Below are 14,248 nucleotides of genomic sequence, written 5' to 3' on the forward strand. Positions count from 1 at the left end.
GTATGCGCATGTTCTTTACAATTAAAAAAAAAAAGAAATAGTTGCATATCCTTGACTCCTTTAGGGCTTCTGTTTATTAATTCATGTTAAGAATAGGCTAAGCTGCTCTTTGCAGGTGTTCCTGTTCAACATGCATTTACATTTTCAATAATGGAGAAAAAATCCTGCATAATGAAAAAAATTCTTCGAACATATCTAGTAATTTTAAGAACTGTTTTGAGAACCTCACTATATAACAGCAAGAGACTTTTGGAAAAAGCATAAAGTATACAAAATTTTGTTTAAAAAACTGTATGTAAAATGTAACATGTCCCTTTTATCAACAGGTATGTGATAGATACACACGTTCTTTTTGTGTGTGAGAAATTATAGAAATGCTTCCTCTCCCTCTCCCCCAAACACTGAAGCCTCTCTTTAACTGAAGTCATGAATATTGCAGAAAAGGTTTTTCTCTTTAATGTTAGCTATAACTACACAGTGAGCCCAGGGAGAGATAGGGAGTTTAGCAACTTACTTGCTTAGCAAATTTGCAGTTACTTTAACTGATCAAGTTTCATCTTTAAAGTAAAATGTGGTTTGACAAAGCCGGTTTTAGCGGTTTACACTTTTTCCTCCCCTAAAGTAAGTTTTTAAGACGTGGCCAGGTTTGCTCAAACAATCAAAAGAAAAAAAGGAAGAAACTGCTGAGTAATCAACCAGGGAGAAAATAATAGACACAGATTATAAGAATGTTGAGTACACACTGGAAAGGGAAGCAATTATGAGGTTTGCATCAAGGGATATTTACGTAAGGAATGGATCAGAGAGGTTTAACACAGAATGCAGCTTGGCTCCCTTGGCCATTACTTTGTGAGCAGCACAACATCCGTTCACCAAGAAGTCTGGAAAATCCAAGCAGTCTGTGCCAGAATACAACTGCTGGAATTTAAAATGCCCAAACTGATATTTAAACAAATGTGAAATACATGCTGGGTCTGAAAACAGGCTGTGGGTTGGGTTACTGACCTGTGTGGTCCTGTCTCCCCTGCCATCAGAGCCAGTACAGGCCCAGGACCCTGCAGCCACCATGCTCAGGTTGTCCCAGTACAAGCCAACAGCCACTCAGCTACTCTGAGAGCAACAAGAGAGATCCCAACTGAAAGATAAGACTGGAGCCAATTCAATACACAAGCTAAAAATATATTTGTGGGGAATACAATTTAATCCATTTGGGAAGCAAACCAAGTGACATGACCTTCAGAGGCTGCAAGGAGGGAAAAGCAAAGTATATAAATCACAAAACAAATGAAAAGAGGGGCCCAACTTCTATCCTGGCCCTATAGTACATCCTTGATGCTGAAGTAGCTTCAAAGCTTCATCTGCCCTCTTGTCTTAAAACTGTATTTTTTTTTCATATCTGATCCATGTATACAATATATATGATCCACTGTACTCCTGGCTCAACACAGAAACCACTTTCTTGTTACATCTCCTTACAGATTGTAATTTCTGCACCCTTTCCAAGGAGAGTGGCATATCAAGAGTCAGAAGTCTCATTTTTTCTAAATCAACAGGTCTAATTCTGCAAGTGAGATTATTGAAATCTGTATCTAGATCCACTATTCTGAACTTTTCTATTGAATCTTTTACTGCTATGAGCAGTAAAAGATATCTTGTAGAGAATGTAATGAACATGCTAAATTGAGATTAACAAACTAGGGATAAAAACATGCATAAATCAGCTAAACAGGAGTTTAAATGGCTTTGATTGATAACAAAAGGCACTTTGTGCAGGAATAAAAGTGAGGAATGTTTGTGTCAAGGCCAGGATGCCTTCTCTCTGATAAGACTCCAGCACAGATGCCTGACCAGCAAAACAGCCTGTGCTTCCAAGTGGAGAGTAGCAACAGGGTTATGTCACATCACATATGTCATTCCATTTCCTGTCAGACCAACAGGAAAACATACTGTAGATTTAAAGAGATGGATATTCCAAATAAGAAAAAAAACAAGCATCATTAGCCTCCCCCAAAGATTTATGGAAGCTGAAGTAACCCATATTCTGAAGCAAAGGAGTAGCAAAAAAACAACTCTTGACTCCCAGAGGATATAATATATCTGTATGTGAAGCTGTCACCAACAGGAACCTGAAGCACAATAAACAGTGATAGTTCCATCCTACTTTCATGCTTTTTAGGCAAAGCATAAAAGAGACACTGGCCATCCCACCTCAACAGGTGGAAATGTTCTGGTGCCCGAGAGTACACAACGAGAGGATGAATTAATGAAATGTGTGAGAGGGTACAAGTAATATGAGATTTTAAACATAAATACCACATTCTCTGTGGTAAAGAGAGTTAAACTCTTTACCCTGTAAAGTCTCATACTGAGTTTTGTTTTACTAACTTCCTGCAACCTCAATGTAACATGAATGAATGTGTGATACTATACTGATATCCAACAATGGCAATAAAAAATGTCACAAACAGCAGCAAAGACTAAGAAATTATACACTATCAACCTTAAACCTCTTTTCTAGAAACAATTATTTATGCATCAGTAATAATCAGTGCTGATTCCTTTTTGTTCCTAAATATGTACTCCTTCAAGAGAGAACTGAGCAAGGGAAACTCTTATGAATCTGAAGTTTTTAAGTTGGAGATGTTGAAAAACATTCACCCTGCCTACCAAAGAACAGACATTATCCAATAAAAGGCAGAACAACTCTGGAAATGTTGTAGCCCAGACAACCAGTGATATATTAATTTTAACTTTTCCCTGAATACCTGGAGTGTTCTTTGGGTAAATGGCACAGGTTAGAAAAGCTAGTCTATCAACTTCAGTTTGAGGAGAAAAATGCTTCCAACACTGCTTGCAGTCCAAATGAAACTGTCATCAGGCCTCCCAAACTGGAGACTTTCAGCAAAATTATAGAGAATTCAGTCATTAGCATTTCCCTGCAACAAAAAGCCTGCTTGTAAAACCTACACCTCAGGTGAACTACGTCACACAACTTTTTTCTACAGATGTACATTTGATTCTGAAAAAAACAATGAGAGAAAGATGTGTAAAGAAACAGAACTGAAATATAAAAAAATCCAAGAAAGACAAGTGTAATTTGATAGTTTTCCACACTTTCAGTAGTACATCACAAATTCCCCAACCACAAGTTGTTCTTAGACTAAAACTATGGCAGGCAGGACAAAAAGGGTAAAACTGGCATTGTCACTCAGACAACTTCCCAATGGATTTCCTTCCTAACTAGGAGGATGTTAGCTTTTACTAACTTTTAAGAAATGCTAAAAGAGGGGAAAAAAGAAAAATGTACATGAACATCACACGCCTTTTGCTTCATTTCCAAAAGCCTGACAAGAACAGCCACTGCAGAGAGCTGCACAGGATAATTAAAACCATTTGTGAAAACAAAGAGATGGTCTATTTTTATTTCAGCCATTTCCTTCTCATGGTGCAATCCATTTCAAAGAGGACAACAATTCATATATGCAAACCGCTAAGCTAAAACTGGTTCAGTGCTGTAATCTTTGAAATAGAGAAATACTTAAAATGGCTGGATCTTAAACACTGCCAATGGAAAACATACATGAAACTTGGTACGCATGGTAATCCCCAGCACAGAGAATTAAACTAGTATTAAGATGACAGAGGAAAGGCAGTGAAACTGGAATAGTTGTAAGTAACTACCACAACCTCAAACAGATTTTTGAATTACTGGATTTACCTGTATTAACTGGACACAAACTCCTGCGTTTTACAAACCATTGTTTTTAGAAATTAATTTTAGCCTTTAAAATTCTATGCAAAGAATCTTCGGTAATCACAGTTTCAACACAATACTGCACTGACTAAGAACTGTTTCATTCTAATGCTTCTGTGATGAGGTTTCAGGAAAATTTCCCACTGGGAGCTCACAACCAGAACAAAGTTACAGTCTGTGGAATGGAAGTAGTTACCTTGCTACCTGCAAAGCAAGACAATGCTTTTCATTCAAGAAACCAGATATTCAAGCCTGTTCCTTTATAGTTGAGCATTCCCAGGGATTATCATGGGCTGACAACACACAAAGTAAAAGCTCATTTTTAGGGGTCTGTGCTCTTTTGTCTAGGTCATGATGGGCAACTCTTTCCTAGCCCCTCTTTTCTGGAAGGTCAAGTTTTAATTCACTGCTGGCTGCATTTTCTCAGTGTACACCCCCAAAGGTGTGAGCTCTCAACAGTTTTACTTATCCAACACATCTAATCGTATTTGGTTGAGGAGGCAGAGTGAGCACTGGAAGCCAGACATGGTTAACACACCCCACTGCTCTGCTGTGACCATCACACTTCTTACAGAATGGTTTAAATGAAGTTCAGCTTTCAAAACACGAATTAAACTCAAACTAAAACTTACCAGGTGACAGTACTGTGAGCAGAAAGTTCATGCTGTTAAACGGTGAAAATCCTAGAACTGGGAATGATTTGGCTATGCAACGAATCAGCTTCTGAGCATAAGCAATATCCTTCTTCCATACGGAAATACCCTTTTAGCATCTCCAAAGTCCTCTGAACTTAAATATTCCTGTTACTATAGGATTGTTAGATTGTTATTATAGATCTCTAACAAGAAAGGCATCAAGTTATAGCAATCAGAACTCTCATAGCTTGAAGAAATTAATTACAGCTTCCACTCTTAATTCTTTTACTTCCTTGCACTGTGAACCATGTCCTACACAGACTTTTGAGGAAACAGTGGTAAAGAAATATTCTGCACTGTAACTTCAGGGATATCCTTCCTCAGAGAGGAAGACGACAGACTAAAGCAATGTAATCAACAGCATTTATTTTCCTAACAGGCAATAAAACATTTTACATTTCACTTTTAAAAAAACTGTTACATTTTGAGGTTTCTTTTAAAAAGTACCTAGAAAGTATTAACAGTATTTTTTCAGTGATAACCTTGGAAGAGAATTTTCTCCAGGGAAAAGCACACAGAGAGGCCAGACACTTCCAAGCAGTTAGTGTTAAACTGCTCTGACATTAACTTGACCAGGTATCTGAAGCACTTAGTGCTTTCTATAAACTGCAGCTGCTTGATAAACACAGTATCCTACAGCATGCAGCCTCGGTAATTGCTCACCTAGGTAACACCCCTGACTGCAGAAATACATGTATCTGTTTTGTAATTTGGAGATCAGGTTTCCCAACTCAACTCCCATTTTATCAGAAAGGACAACTTTGAGCCCAAAGAAGGACCGAAGTAGCACGAAGTAGCTAACAAAACAGCTATTCAAAACAATGCTTTGTTCCATCCGCCCTGCAAAAGCTTATCTAGCCCTATAGCTGTGTTTAGCTTCAGAAGGCTCAAAGGGCAGAGAGGCTCCCCCAAAGCAAAAATCCCAAGCTTGAGCATCTTAATCAAATATTCATGGTGCTGTTCGCAACAGGTTATTTTAGACCTTACCATGACAGCATGCAAAGGAATCTTCTGAAGTTTACCCAAAGTCCCTTTCAGCATTGTTGCTATGGGAATTTATCTGGAGCCTTCTGCTTACCACTGCTTCAGTTGCATGACAGTAGTGAGGAGAAACAGTCACATAAATCCACAAGCTATAAGCTACTTATTCATGTTATTCAATTAATTTTTGATCAGGGTAATGAAATAATCTCATATTATCACTCAGGGGAAAAACATCATGTCAAGATTTTAGGTTATTTCACCCCCTTTTAGGGAATTTTCTTACTTATAATCTATTAACTGATGACTGACTGGAAGAGGTAATTCAAATCACCTTCCTTTTAGCCACTTTTTTTACAGTTTCAACAGTTTTCCTGCAAGTTTTCAAGAAGCTAGAAGTAGTAGTCAGGAAAAACACAAATTAACACCTATGAATTTAAAGTAAAGGCATTAATGGATTAAAAACATGAAACACATAACACATGAACAAAACTGGAAAAGATGAAAAGCCACAAGAAAAAAAAAAAAATTTGCCTGTCATGAAGCACCCAGAAAATTAAGGACAAGGAGACAAAAGACACAGAATAGGCACAGTGCCTTTAAAGCCAGGGTACCTAATCTTGTGAAAATTTTCACTGAGGATGAGAAAAGTGTGCTTGGTTTAACTCTGAGACTTTTGAAAACAGTCTAAAAGTGCCAAGCTACATTTATATCTTTACCTCTCAGACCCTTTCCATTTCTCTCTTCCCTATGTTGTGTATTTAAGCAAAACATGATCCAAGAATGACCTGAAAATAACATAAATGAAAATGGATTAAGGGTATCTTAAAACAAGAACACACTTCTGGGAATTACTTTAAATTTCTTTTTTTTCGTTTTTTTTTAATAAAAACTAACAAGAATTTGGGCTTGAAACGGCCTCTGGGTGTCATCTCATCCAACACCCTCCAAAACAAGGAATACCAGTGTTAACCCAAGCTGTTCAGTGTCATATAGAAAGGTTCACTACACTCAACTAGGAGCAAGTTTTTGAAAATAAAGGTATTTTAACAGATACTCACGTTTGCAGATACAATGACAACAAAGTGAGTGCCTCTGAGGCTCTACACAAACACATGCTATTTTACTAGGGCATAAAGGTGCATAATGCCTTCCATTCTTAACATGCCAGCCTTTCACACCTCCCTGCCACACTGCTGCTGAAACCTATCAAGGAAACTAAAACATATTAAATAGAAAATTATAAAAAGATGCATTCCTTAGAAATTTTATTCCTTTTGATATTGACAAAAATGTGGCAAAAGACTGCTCACAGTCAAGATTGCTTACTTCTGTCAGAAATATCACAAATCAAACAGAAAAAGTCTAATGGTTAAAACAAACAAACCACACATTATGTATGTCAAGACCTCTTTAGTACAATAATTTTTTCAGTGTATGTTTGTACATTCATTTCAGATGGCTTTCAATTGAAAGACAGAAGAGTTTCCAAGATCACTCCTTTGGAAGGATTCTCCTCCTCAGTTTTTAAGCTACTCCTTTAACACCCTAGGTATGTGTATTTCCCTGCACCTTTTATTAATAACAATCCATATAAATGCTTCACTTAATCTCAAATTAGGTGGAGATTTTTTGTTTGTTTCTTCTTGAAGACTTCAACTGCTGCTTCAGTGGGGCGAGGCAGGAAGGTCTGAAGGCCTGGAACCCATGAGAGATATAGATATATGTTCTTGGAGTTTTAGTTGGGAACAGCTCTACTGGGATCCCACAGTCCCACACCAGCAGGACCACAGCTCCCAGTTTAGTTTCATCCAAAAGAGACTCAGCTTCCTTGACCCAAGCTCACTTCACAAGTCAAATCAAATGCAGTCTGTGAGAACATGCAGTGAGTACATTTCCAAAGTGGCCTCCTCATCCAAATTAAAACAATTACACCACTAATGAAGATTGTTTCTTTTCCATTTTTCTCTGCCATGCATTTTGACACTGAGGAAAACTTCCACAGGTCTCTCACATCCACTGACTCAAGTTCATTCTTTTTGCATTACTTCTACTGTCCTTTAATTCCCTGCCCACGGACAGGAACATTTTCGTGTGTGACCTTGCTTGACCACTTTGTTTCTGGACTGTCACCTTTCCCTCCATTTTGACAGTTTCAAATAAGATTCTTTTTCAGAACATCTTTCTTTATAAAGTTATAACAAAGGAAATCCCAAAGCTTCTCACTCTCTATCAGTGGGACAAGTGTGCATTTTCTCTTCTTCAGTGCAAAATCAAAGCTAGAAAATTGTTTCTACAAAACTACTAGTAAGTTTTAACTGTTGTGCTCTGGTATAAGTAAGAATATTTTTAGTATTATTATAATTAATTATATTATTATATTTAGTATTTTATTTTAAATACATTAAGATTACATTTAGAGTATACGTCTCTTTAACACAAATTATGAATCCTGTAGGGAAAAAAATAAGTCTGTCATAAAACACAACATATTTGTGTCATCAAACGGGGTAACAGATTGTCTCCCTGAGGCCTAAGATATGAGCCAGACCACAGAACTGCTTATTTTGTGTGGAAGGAGGAACAGTAACTGAGTGCCACTATCTGTATAAGCACAAATGCTTATTTCTCACAAGGAGGATACATTTCCAGAAGTATTAAGCATCTAGAGAGATGCTGAAAAACTGAAGTTTCTTTGCCTGTTCATTCTATGCATTAGAGTAAATCAGTGAAGCCCACTCTGTGCCACATGAAAGTGTAAAGTCCAACTCCTACAAGTGATTCTCCACATTCCTGGTACTGAAAAAAACAAATTACACTCCTTTCTTTGAAAGGGCAAGAAGGATGATGCAAGAAAATACAGACTGACCAGTGTCATCTCAACTGCAGGGAGGTCAGGGAGCAAATTCTCATAGGAGCCATTTCCAAACAACGTGGCCAAGAAAGTGATTTGCATTAGTCAGCACAGATTTATAAAGACGAAATAAAATAAGTCTGACTAACCTGGGAGCTTTCTTTGAGAATATTACTTGGCAGCTGAGACAATACTGTCCTACAACATCCTCACACAAGGAGATGAGGCAGGGCCAGGCAGGACTAGGGGGTGGACTGCAAGCCCAGGTGAAAGGCAAGGTTCCTGGGGCTGGGATCAGAAGTGCACTGTCCAGTTAGAACCCAGGCATCAGTACTATAGCCCAGGGGTACAGACTTTACCAGTACTGTTTAAGTTTCCCATTTCTGACCTGGACTCAGCTCACTCTTAGCAAATACGCTGATGGACATTCCACAAGGGGAAGTGCAAAGTTGTGTATGGGGGGAGGAATAAACCCATGCACAAGTAAAGGCTGGGGGGCAGCTGGAACAGAAAACAACTCTGCAGAAGGCACTGGTGCTGTTGTATAGGAACAAGCAATAGCTCCTCACAATAGCAACAAAAAAGGGTTGCCAGCATACTGGATTAGGAAAAAGCATCTCTAGCAGCATGAGGAAGGTGATCCTTCTCTTTCATTCCAATTCCAGGCTCCCCAAATGAAGAGTGACACAGATGTACTGATGTGACACCAGCAAAGGACTATAGAGACAAAGTGATTGGGAAGAGGCTGAGAAAGCTGGGATTGTTAAACCTGGAAAGGAGAACAATCAGGAGGATCTTATAAATGTGTATAAGTATTTGAAGGGTTAAAAGGCTGAAGGCAGACTCTCCCTAGCAGTACTCAGGGATGGTAAAATAGCCAGTGGACACAAATTAAAATACAGGAAATTCAACTTAAAAACAGAGGATGGAGTTATTTATTTTTCTGTGGGGTGGTTGAACAGCAGAGAAATTGTCAAGAGAGGATAAATCACCATTCTCAGAGCCATTCCAAACCTGACTGAGCACACTACTGACTGCTCTAACTGGCCTTGCTCTAAGATGATGAATTTGGACCAGGCCATGTCCAGAAGTCTCTTTCTTTGAGCTCCCTAAAACAACTTCAGTAATTCCTGTTGTACCTGTCCTTCTTGTTCTTTTTGGCTCTGTCCTATTGCAGATTCCTCCTCTAAAGAGACATCAATCAAGCTGGTCATACATGCTATTTTTTTTCCAAACTGAGGATCTCTTTCATTGCCCAGTTATTAATACAGCTGAAGTTTTACTAGTTTGAACAGAAAGGCACAGATTGCATAATCAGCATTGTACTTTCTTCAGGTACAGTAATGCTCATCTTGAACATCAAGATTTTCATTCCTACAGCTTTTCCTATGTCCTACACTAAAATTCAATGCACAAGTCTACACCAGGTAGTCTCACTTGTAAAAATTACTTCTATTTATCTTATTGATGCTGTGTAGTATAAGGAACAAAGCAATACAGCCTGAGTAAATTTCCTACATATCCAACACTATACAGACTCAAGTATTAGCCAGCTCCAATTAATGGCAATCAAGTAACATGAAATTGAAAAGCATGCAAAAGTCAACTGTTTCAACTGTCCCAACAAAGATGTTACTGGACACTTCTATGCACACCGGTTTCCTGGTTTATTTTCTTTTTTTTTTTTTTCTCTAATAAGAAACTTCAAAAAATTCACATATCACTGCCTTGGAATTGCAAAAACATCAGAGATGAGAAAGTCATTAAATGTCATGACTGATATTCTGTTTATCCAAAACGATGATAGAATTTGTTGATGCTTTTATATATTTCCTTGATTTTAACTTACATGATTATTATTTACCTAAACAAATCTGGACAGTTATACCTTTATGTTGCTCCATATCTCTCCCATCTTCTTTAAAGCCACTATCCCAGAATTTTCAATCAAACTAATTACTCTTCTACCTAAAAAACATACCCCATCTGTGGCAAATTTCAGCTGCAGAATTGCTTAAAGGATGCTGATCCTCTAACAGTTTATAAAAGCTTCTCCTAAGTGTCTATATAGATTAATTCAAACATCAGTAGGAAAGACTGGCACTGAAGTTTCACTTATGATACTAAAACCAAACAAAATTGATGCTGCCAAAAACAGCCTGAACATTCCACCATCAGAGTGGTGGAGCCAGAGCTTGCAGTCACTGGGGAGCCCCATTTTACAGTGACGACCTGAAGAACCCTTCCCAGCAACTGGGAAAATCCCACATGGTGCATCCAGCCATAGGTGAAGTCTACAAATTCACCCCAAAAACAGGTCCAGCTTTTATAGGCCCAAATCAGCAAGTCAAGGTGACCTGATATTTTTAGCACAGAAACTCCTGGATCTGATGGCACACTTCCTACCAGCAGGGGCCAGAGGTTGGCCAGAGCCCAGGCCTTGGATGGGAGGGTTTTCCCCTAAAATAACCCTAAAACTAACCTATATTCATGTAAATTGGGAAAGCTTCTTAAAATGATACATTTCTTGCAGATAACTACATGAGATTACACATAAGCTTTATGTATATAGAGCTAGCATAAGCATCTGCATAATTTATTTTAAACTAAATATAGATGGTATTAATCACATAATGCCCTGAGTTCATCTTGTCAGTCAACTCTGGCTAAGGCCTGCCGCTCAGGCCTAAGCATACCAAAGTGTCAATAAGAAATCTTTCTCTGCTGTAAAATAGCACAGTAAAACAAAACATGAGGCCACCACCTGTTTCCCCATCCACCTTGCAGCTTTGGAACAAGACCCTTCAGAAGTAGTTACACATTCAGTTATTAACAGAGGGCAGCATCTACAGAGGATTTCATAATCTCCAGCCATTAGTTTTACTTCTAATTTACAGTGCTTGCTTCACATTATTTCCCCATTCCTTTCTCAGAGATACATTTCATTATCAATGGTTTGTACATACAACCTTAAACAAACCTGCAAAAAGCTTTTAACTCCAGGGAATGAAAAAAAAATAGAGAACTTGACCATTAAATTACCCAACTACCCATAGTCACTACTAAGAATGACAACTTCAGCAGCCATTATAGTTGTTGTACATGTTTATATGTAAAATAGTACAGCTGTAACATTTTTACAAGTAGCTTCTGGAAAGATTATAGTCTACCAGCAAAATGTCAACCCTGATCATCTCACCTGGAAGCCTCAAACGGAGCAGACACAGTTTTCAAAAGCACAGTGCTGGTGTCCACATGAACCTAAACACAATTTCTCAGGATGTTCTGTACAGAACTGTCCAGCACTCATTGCACTTTAAGTGTCCAACAGCACCGGTGAAGGTTTAATGAGCACAAAACTACTTCCCTCTGTCGGTATAGCAATGAAGAGTCCCAGACACACCTCCACTCTTTTACTCCCAGGAACACAGATAAAAAGGCCCGTGGAGCTTTCAGGAGGTACTGCCTACAAAAACTTGCTAAACAGATCATGACTGTAGGTACCTGAGCAATAAACGAAATCGAAACAGACTGCACAGCTCTGCAATTCAGCGTGGTAAAGCTCATCATAAAAATGATTAATCACTCCTTGTGACAATCACACATCTGAAATGTGCTGATGACTTGAAATCTTTTGAAATCTTTTGAATCTTTGAAAAAGAAAGTACTTTGTCACTTGCTTGTTGTACCTGCTTCAGCAAAGTACACGGCACAAGACAGTTCTTGTTGATTGACTCAGCTGTGGGTAAAAGAACTGCTGGAGACAACACACTAAAATTCATTACCAAGGTATGACTACACATACATTGCCCCCCAAGAAAAATAAGCTGCTTCTCTGAGTATTCTCAAACACTAGAATCAAAGAAACTAGAAGTGAAAAACCAGTATTTGCAACAAAATGAAGTAATATTGCTGTGTGCAAAATTCAGTGTCAGTTGAAAATAAAGGCTGCATTTTCCAAGCTAAATTATTTATTACTAAAGTAAAGCCAAAAGATGCAATGGAAATTACAATTTCAGGGAGGGGAAAAAAGTATTGAGATTATTTAAGTCAACCTTGAGGTATCTCAAAGTCTGCTATGGATCACTGTCTTTTCTAAAACTGCAAGCTGCTGCAAGCAAAATCTTGAGTTCCAGAGGACTCGTCTTCATGTTTTCTAATTTCAACAGAAGTCCATTACCTGCTTCCTAGGAATTTTTTATAAGTGACCAGATGGCAACATGAAAGTACAACCATGGGTGGACAACACACCCATCCCAACCCTGCAAAATATGTCTGCTTGCAACATTCCAGCTCACATAAAATAAAACAAACTATACCACTATTCCAATATTCTCAATACTTCCATTAAACTTGGGTTTTGTGGGACAGCCCTAAAATTCCTTTGACCTTTATCAAAAGATAAAGCAGATATCAGAAATATTAATTCTTCCAACTAATCGTAAGTAAAAACGTTAAACAAAAGTTTCAGTCTGTACATCCTAGATCTTCTGTGTGAAAAACTGGTAATTTCTCATTCATTAAAACCAAAAGAACAAGATCTTCTAATAACAAACACTGACTGTATCCTTCAATTTCAAGGGACTCACCTTACTTCTGAAATACAACTGGAAGCCCACAGGTTGGTGAAGAAGCTTATGGACTAGCTTCTAAACCAAAACTTGCAAGTGAACCAGAGGTAGCTGCACCACCCATGTGTCAGCAGTGCAGCTGCTGCAGCTATCGGGCAGTGCAGATGGGGAATTCCTCTCCTGCAGGTCCCAAGGAGTGGGCCTCCCTTCCCCTTGACAATCCCCATCTCACAGTCCTTCCCTATCTTTGTGTCAATTCTAGTCATAAACTGACATTCACTGACCTGTTTTAATCCAGGAAAAAAAGCCTAGGGCCCTGAAAACTGTGAAACAGTGTACTTTTTAAAAACAAAATAGGCACACTTTGCACACTCTGGCAAAATATTCTATGCAGAGAGAGTAATTAATCGTGAACACACTACAACATATATCCACCTTTTAATTGTTTCCCTGCCCATGCACCATATGGAACATAAAAAAAGAACCCACATACTACAGCAAAAGAACAGGCCCATAGGGTTATAACGGTGTGCAATGACCACCTTAATCAGCAAAACATCCTTAAAGATACAAATCCCAAGTCTGAACTATGTGAGGAGTTCTGACAGTTTTCTTCTGAATTCTGTTTAGACACTTTATTTAACTTGCAATACATTAGAACATTACCGTGTGTGAGATCAGAAGTCATGAAGGCAGAAATATAAAGTACAGACTTTACTATTTCTCAAACAGGAAGTGAAATTCCAAAAAGCAGAGAAATCCCAGCTGTGACACAGGCTGTCTTAGAATAATATATCTCATTCCTATTATTACAGTCTATAAGTCCCCTCTTCTCTCACCTCCCACACCCTTAACAATGAATTTCACTTTGTTGGTGTCTTTCTCCACTCAAACACAGAATGCATTGGGCAGCTTCCAGCCTCAAAATGAACAGGTATTAGCCTGAAAATATTTTCACCTTTAATATCCCCCTCAGGACAGTATTATTTTGTTCACACCACAAGTGTGAAAGCAAGACATTGCTTAAATGTTACTTTTTTCTTTAACAACTCAAGCTCTCACTAGTGCCTTAAGTCTTTTAGTTCTGAGAGCCTCATGATGAGTGGAAAAGGGAAAGGAGGAAAAAATACACCATGCCACACCCCAAAAGGCAATGTTTAAAATTTTTAAATCATGGAGAATATCAAATAAACCACCAGCAATGTCAACAGATCTCTACACAGAGCAAATCCATCTGCCCAAACCAGATTACAGAACAGGAGTTAAACACCCTGATTCAATGGGTGCACAGAAGAACAATGAGAACACCACTGCCTCACAAAAGCTTTTTCATTGACCTGAACTCAGTTTGGTTCAGGCAAATGTTTAATAAATGCTCTGGAAGTTGGTCTTT

The 14,248-nt window shown here is 38.3% G+C and overlaps 2 protein-coding genes across 8 annotated transcripts in view; one reads left to right on the forward strand and one right to left on the reverse strand.

The window, feature by feature from the left end:
- LOC306809620 (uncharacterized protein) overlaps positions 1–14,248 on the forward strand; it is a 195,531-nt gene that overhangs the window by 80,043 nt on the left and 101,240 nt on the right. The window lies entirely within an intron of this gene.
- The window catches only part of ITCH (itchy E3 ubiquitin protein ligase), a 56,309-nt gene that overhangs the window by 36,768 nt on the left and 5,293 nt on the right, over positions 1–14,248 (reverse strand). For 4 of the 6 annotated variants that reach the window (XM_079321287.1, XM_079321286.1, XM_079321285.1 and 1 more), the window contains exon 1: positions 5,437–5,505. The exons of the other annotated variants lie outside the window; for them this stretch is intronic. In XM_079321287.1, the coding sequence (XP_079177413.1) occupies positions 5,437–5,490 (54 nt within the window). In that variant the 5' untranslated portion in view covers positions 5,491–5,505. Of the gene's footprint in view, positions 1–5,436; positions 5,506–14,248 lie in introns of those variants that run through there. 6 annotated transcript variants of the gene reach the window in all.

This window comes from Erithacus rubecula (assembly GCF_903797595.1).
Source record: "Erithacus rubecula genome assembly, chromosome: 18".
Lineage (NCBI taxonomy): Eukaryota > Metazoa > Chordata > Aves > Passeriformes > Muscicapidae > Erithacus > Erithacus rubecula.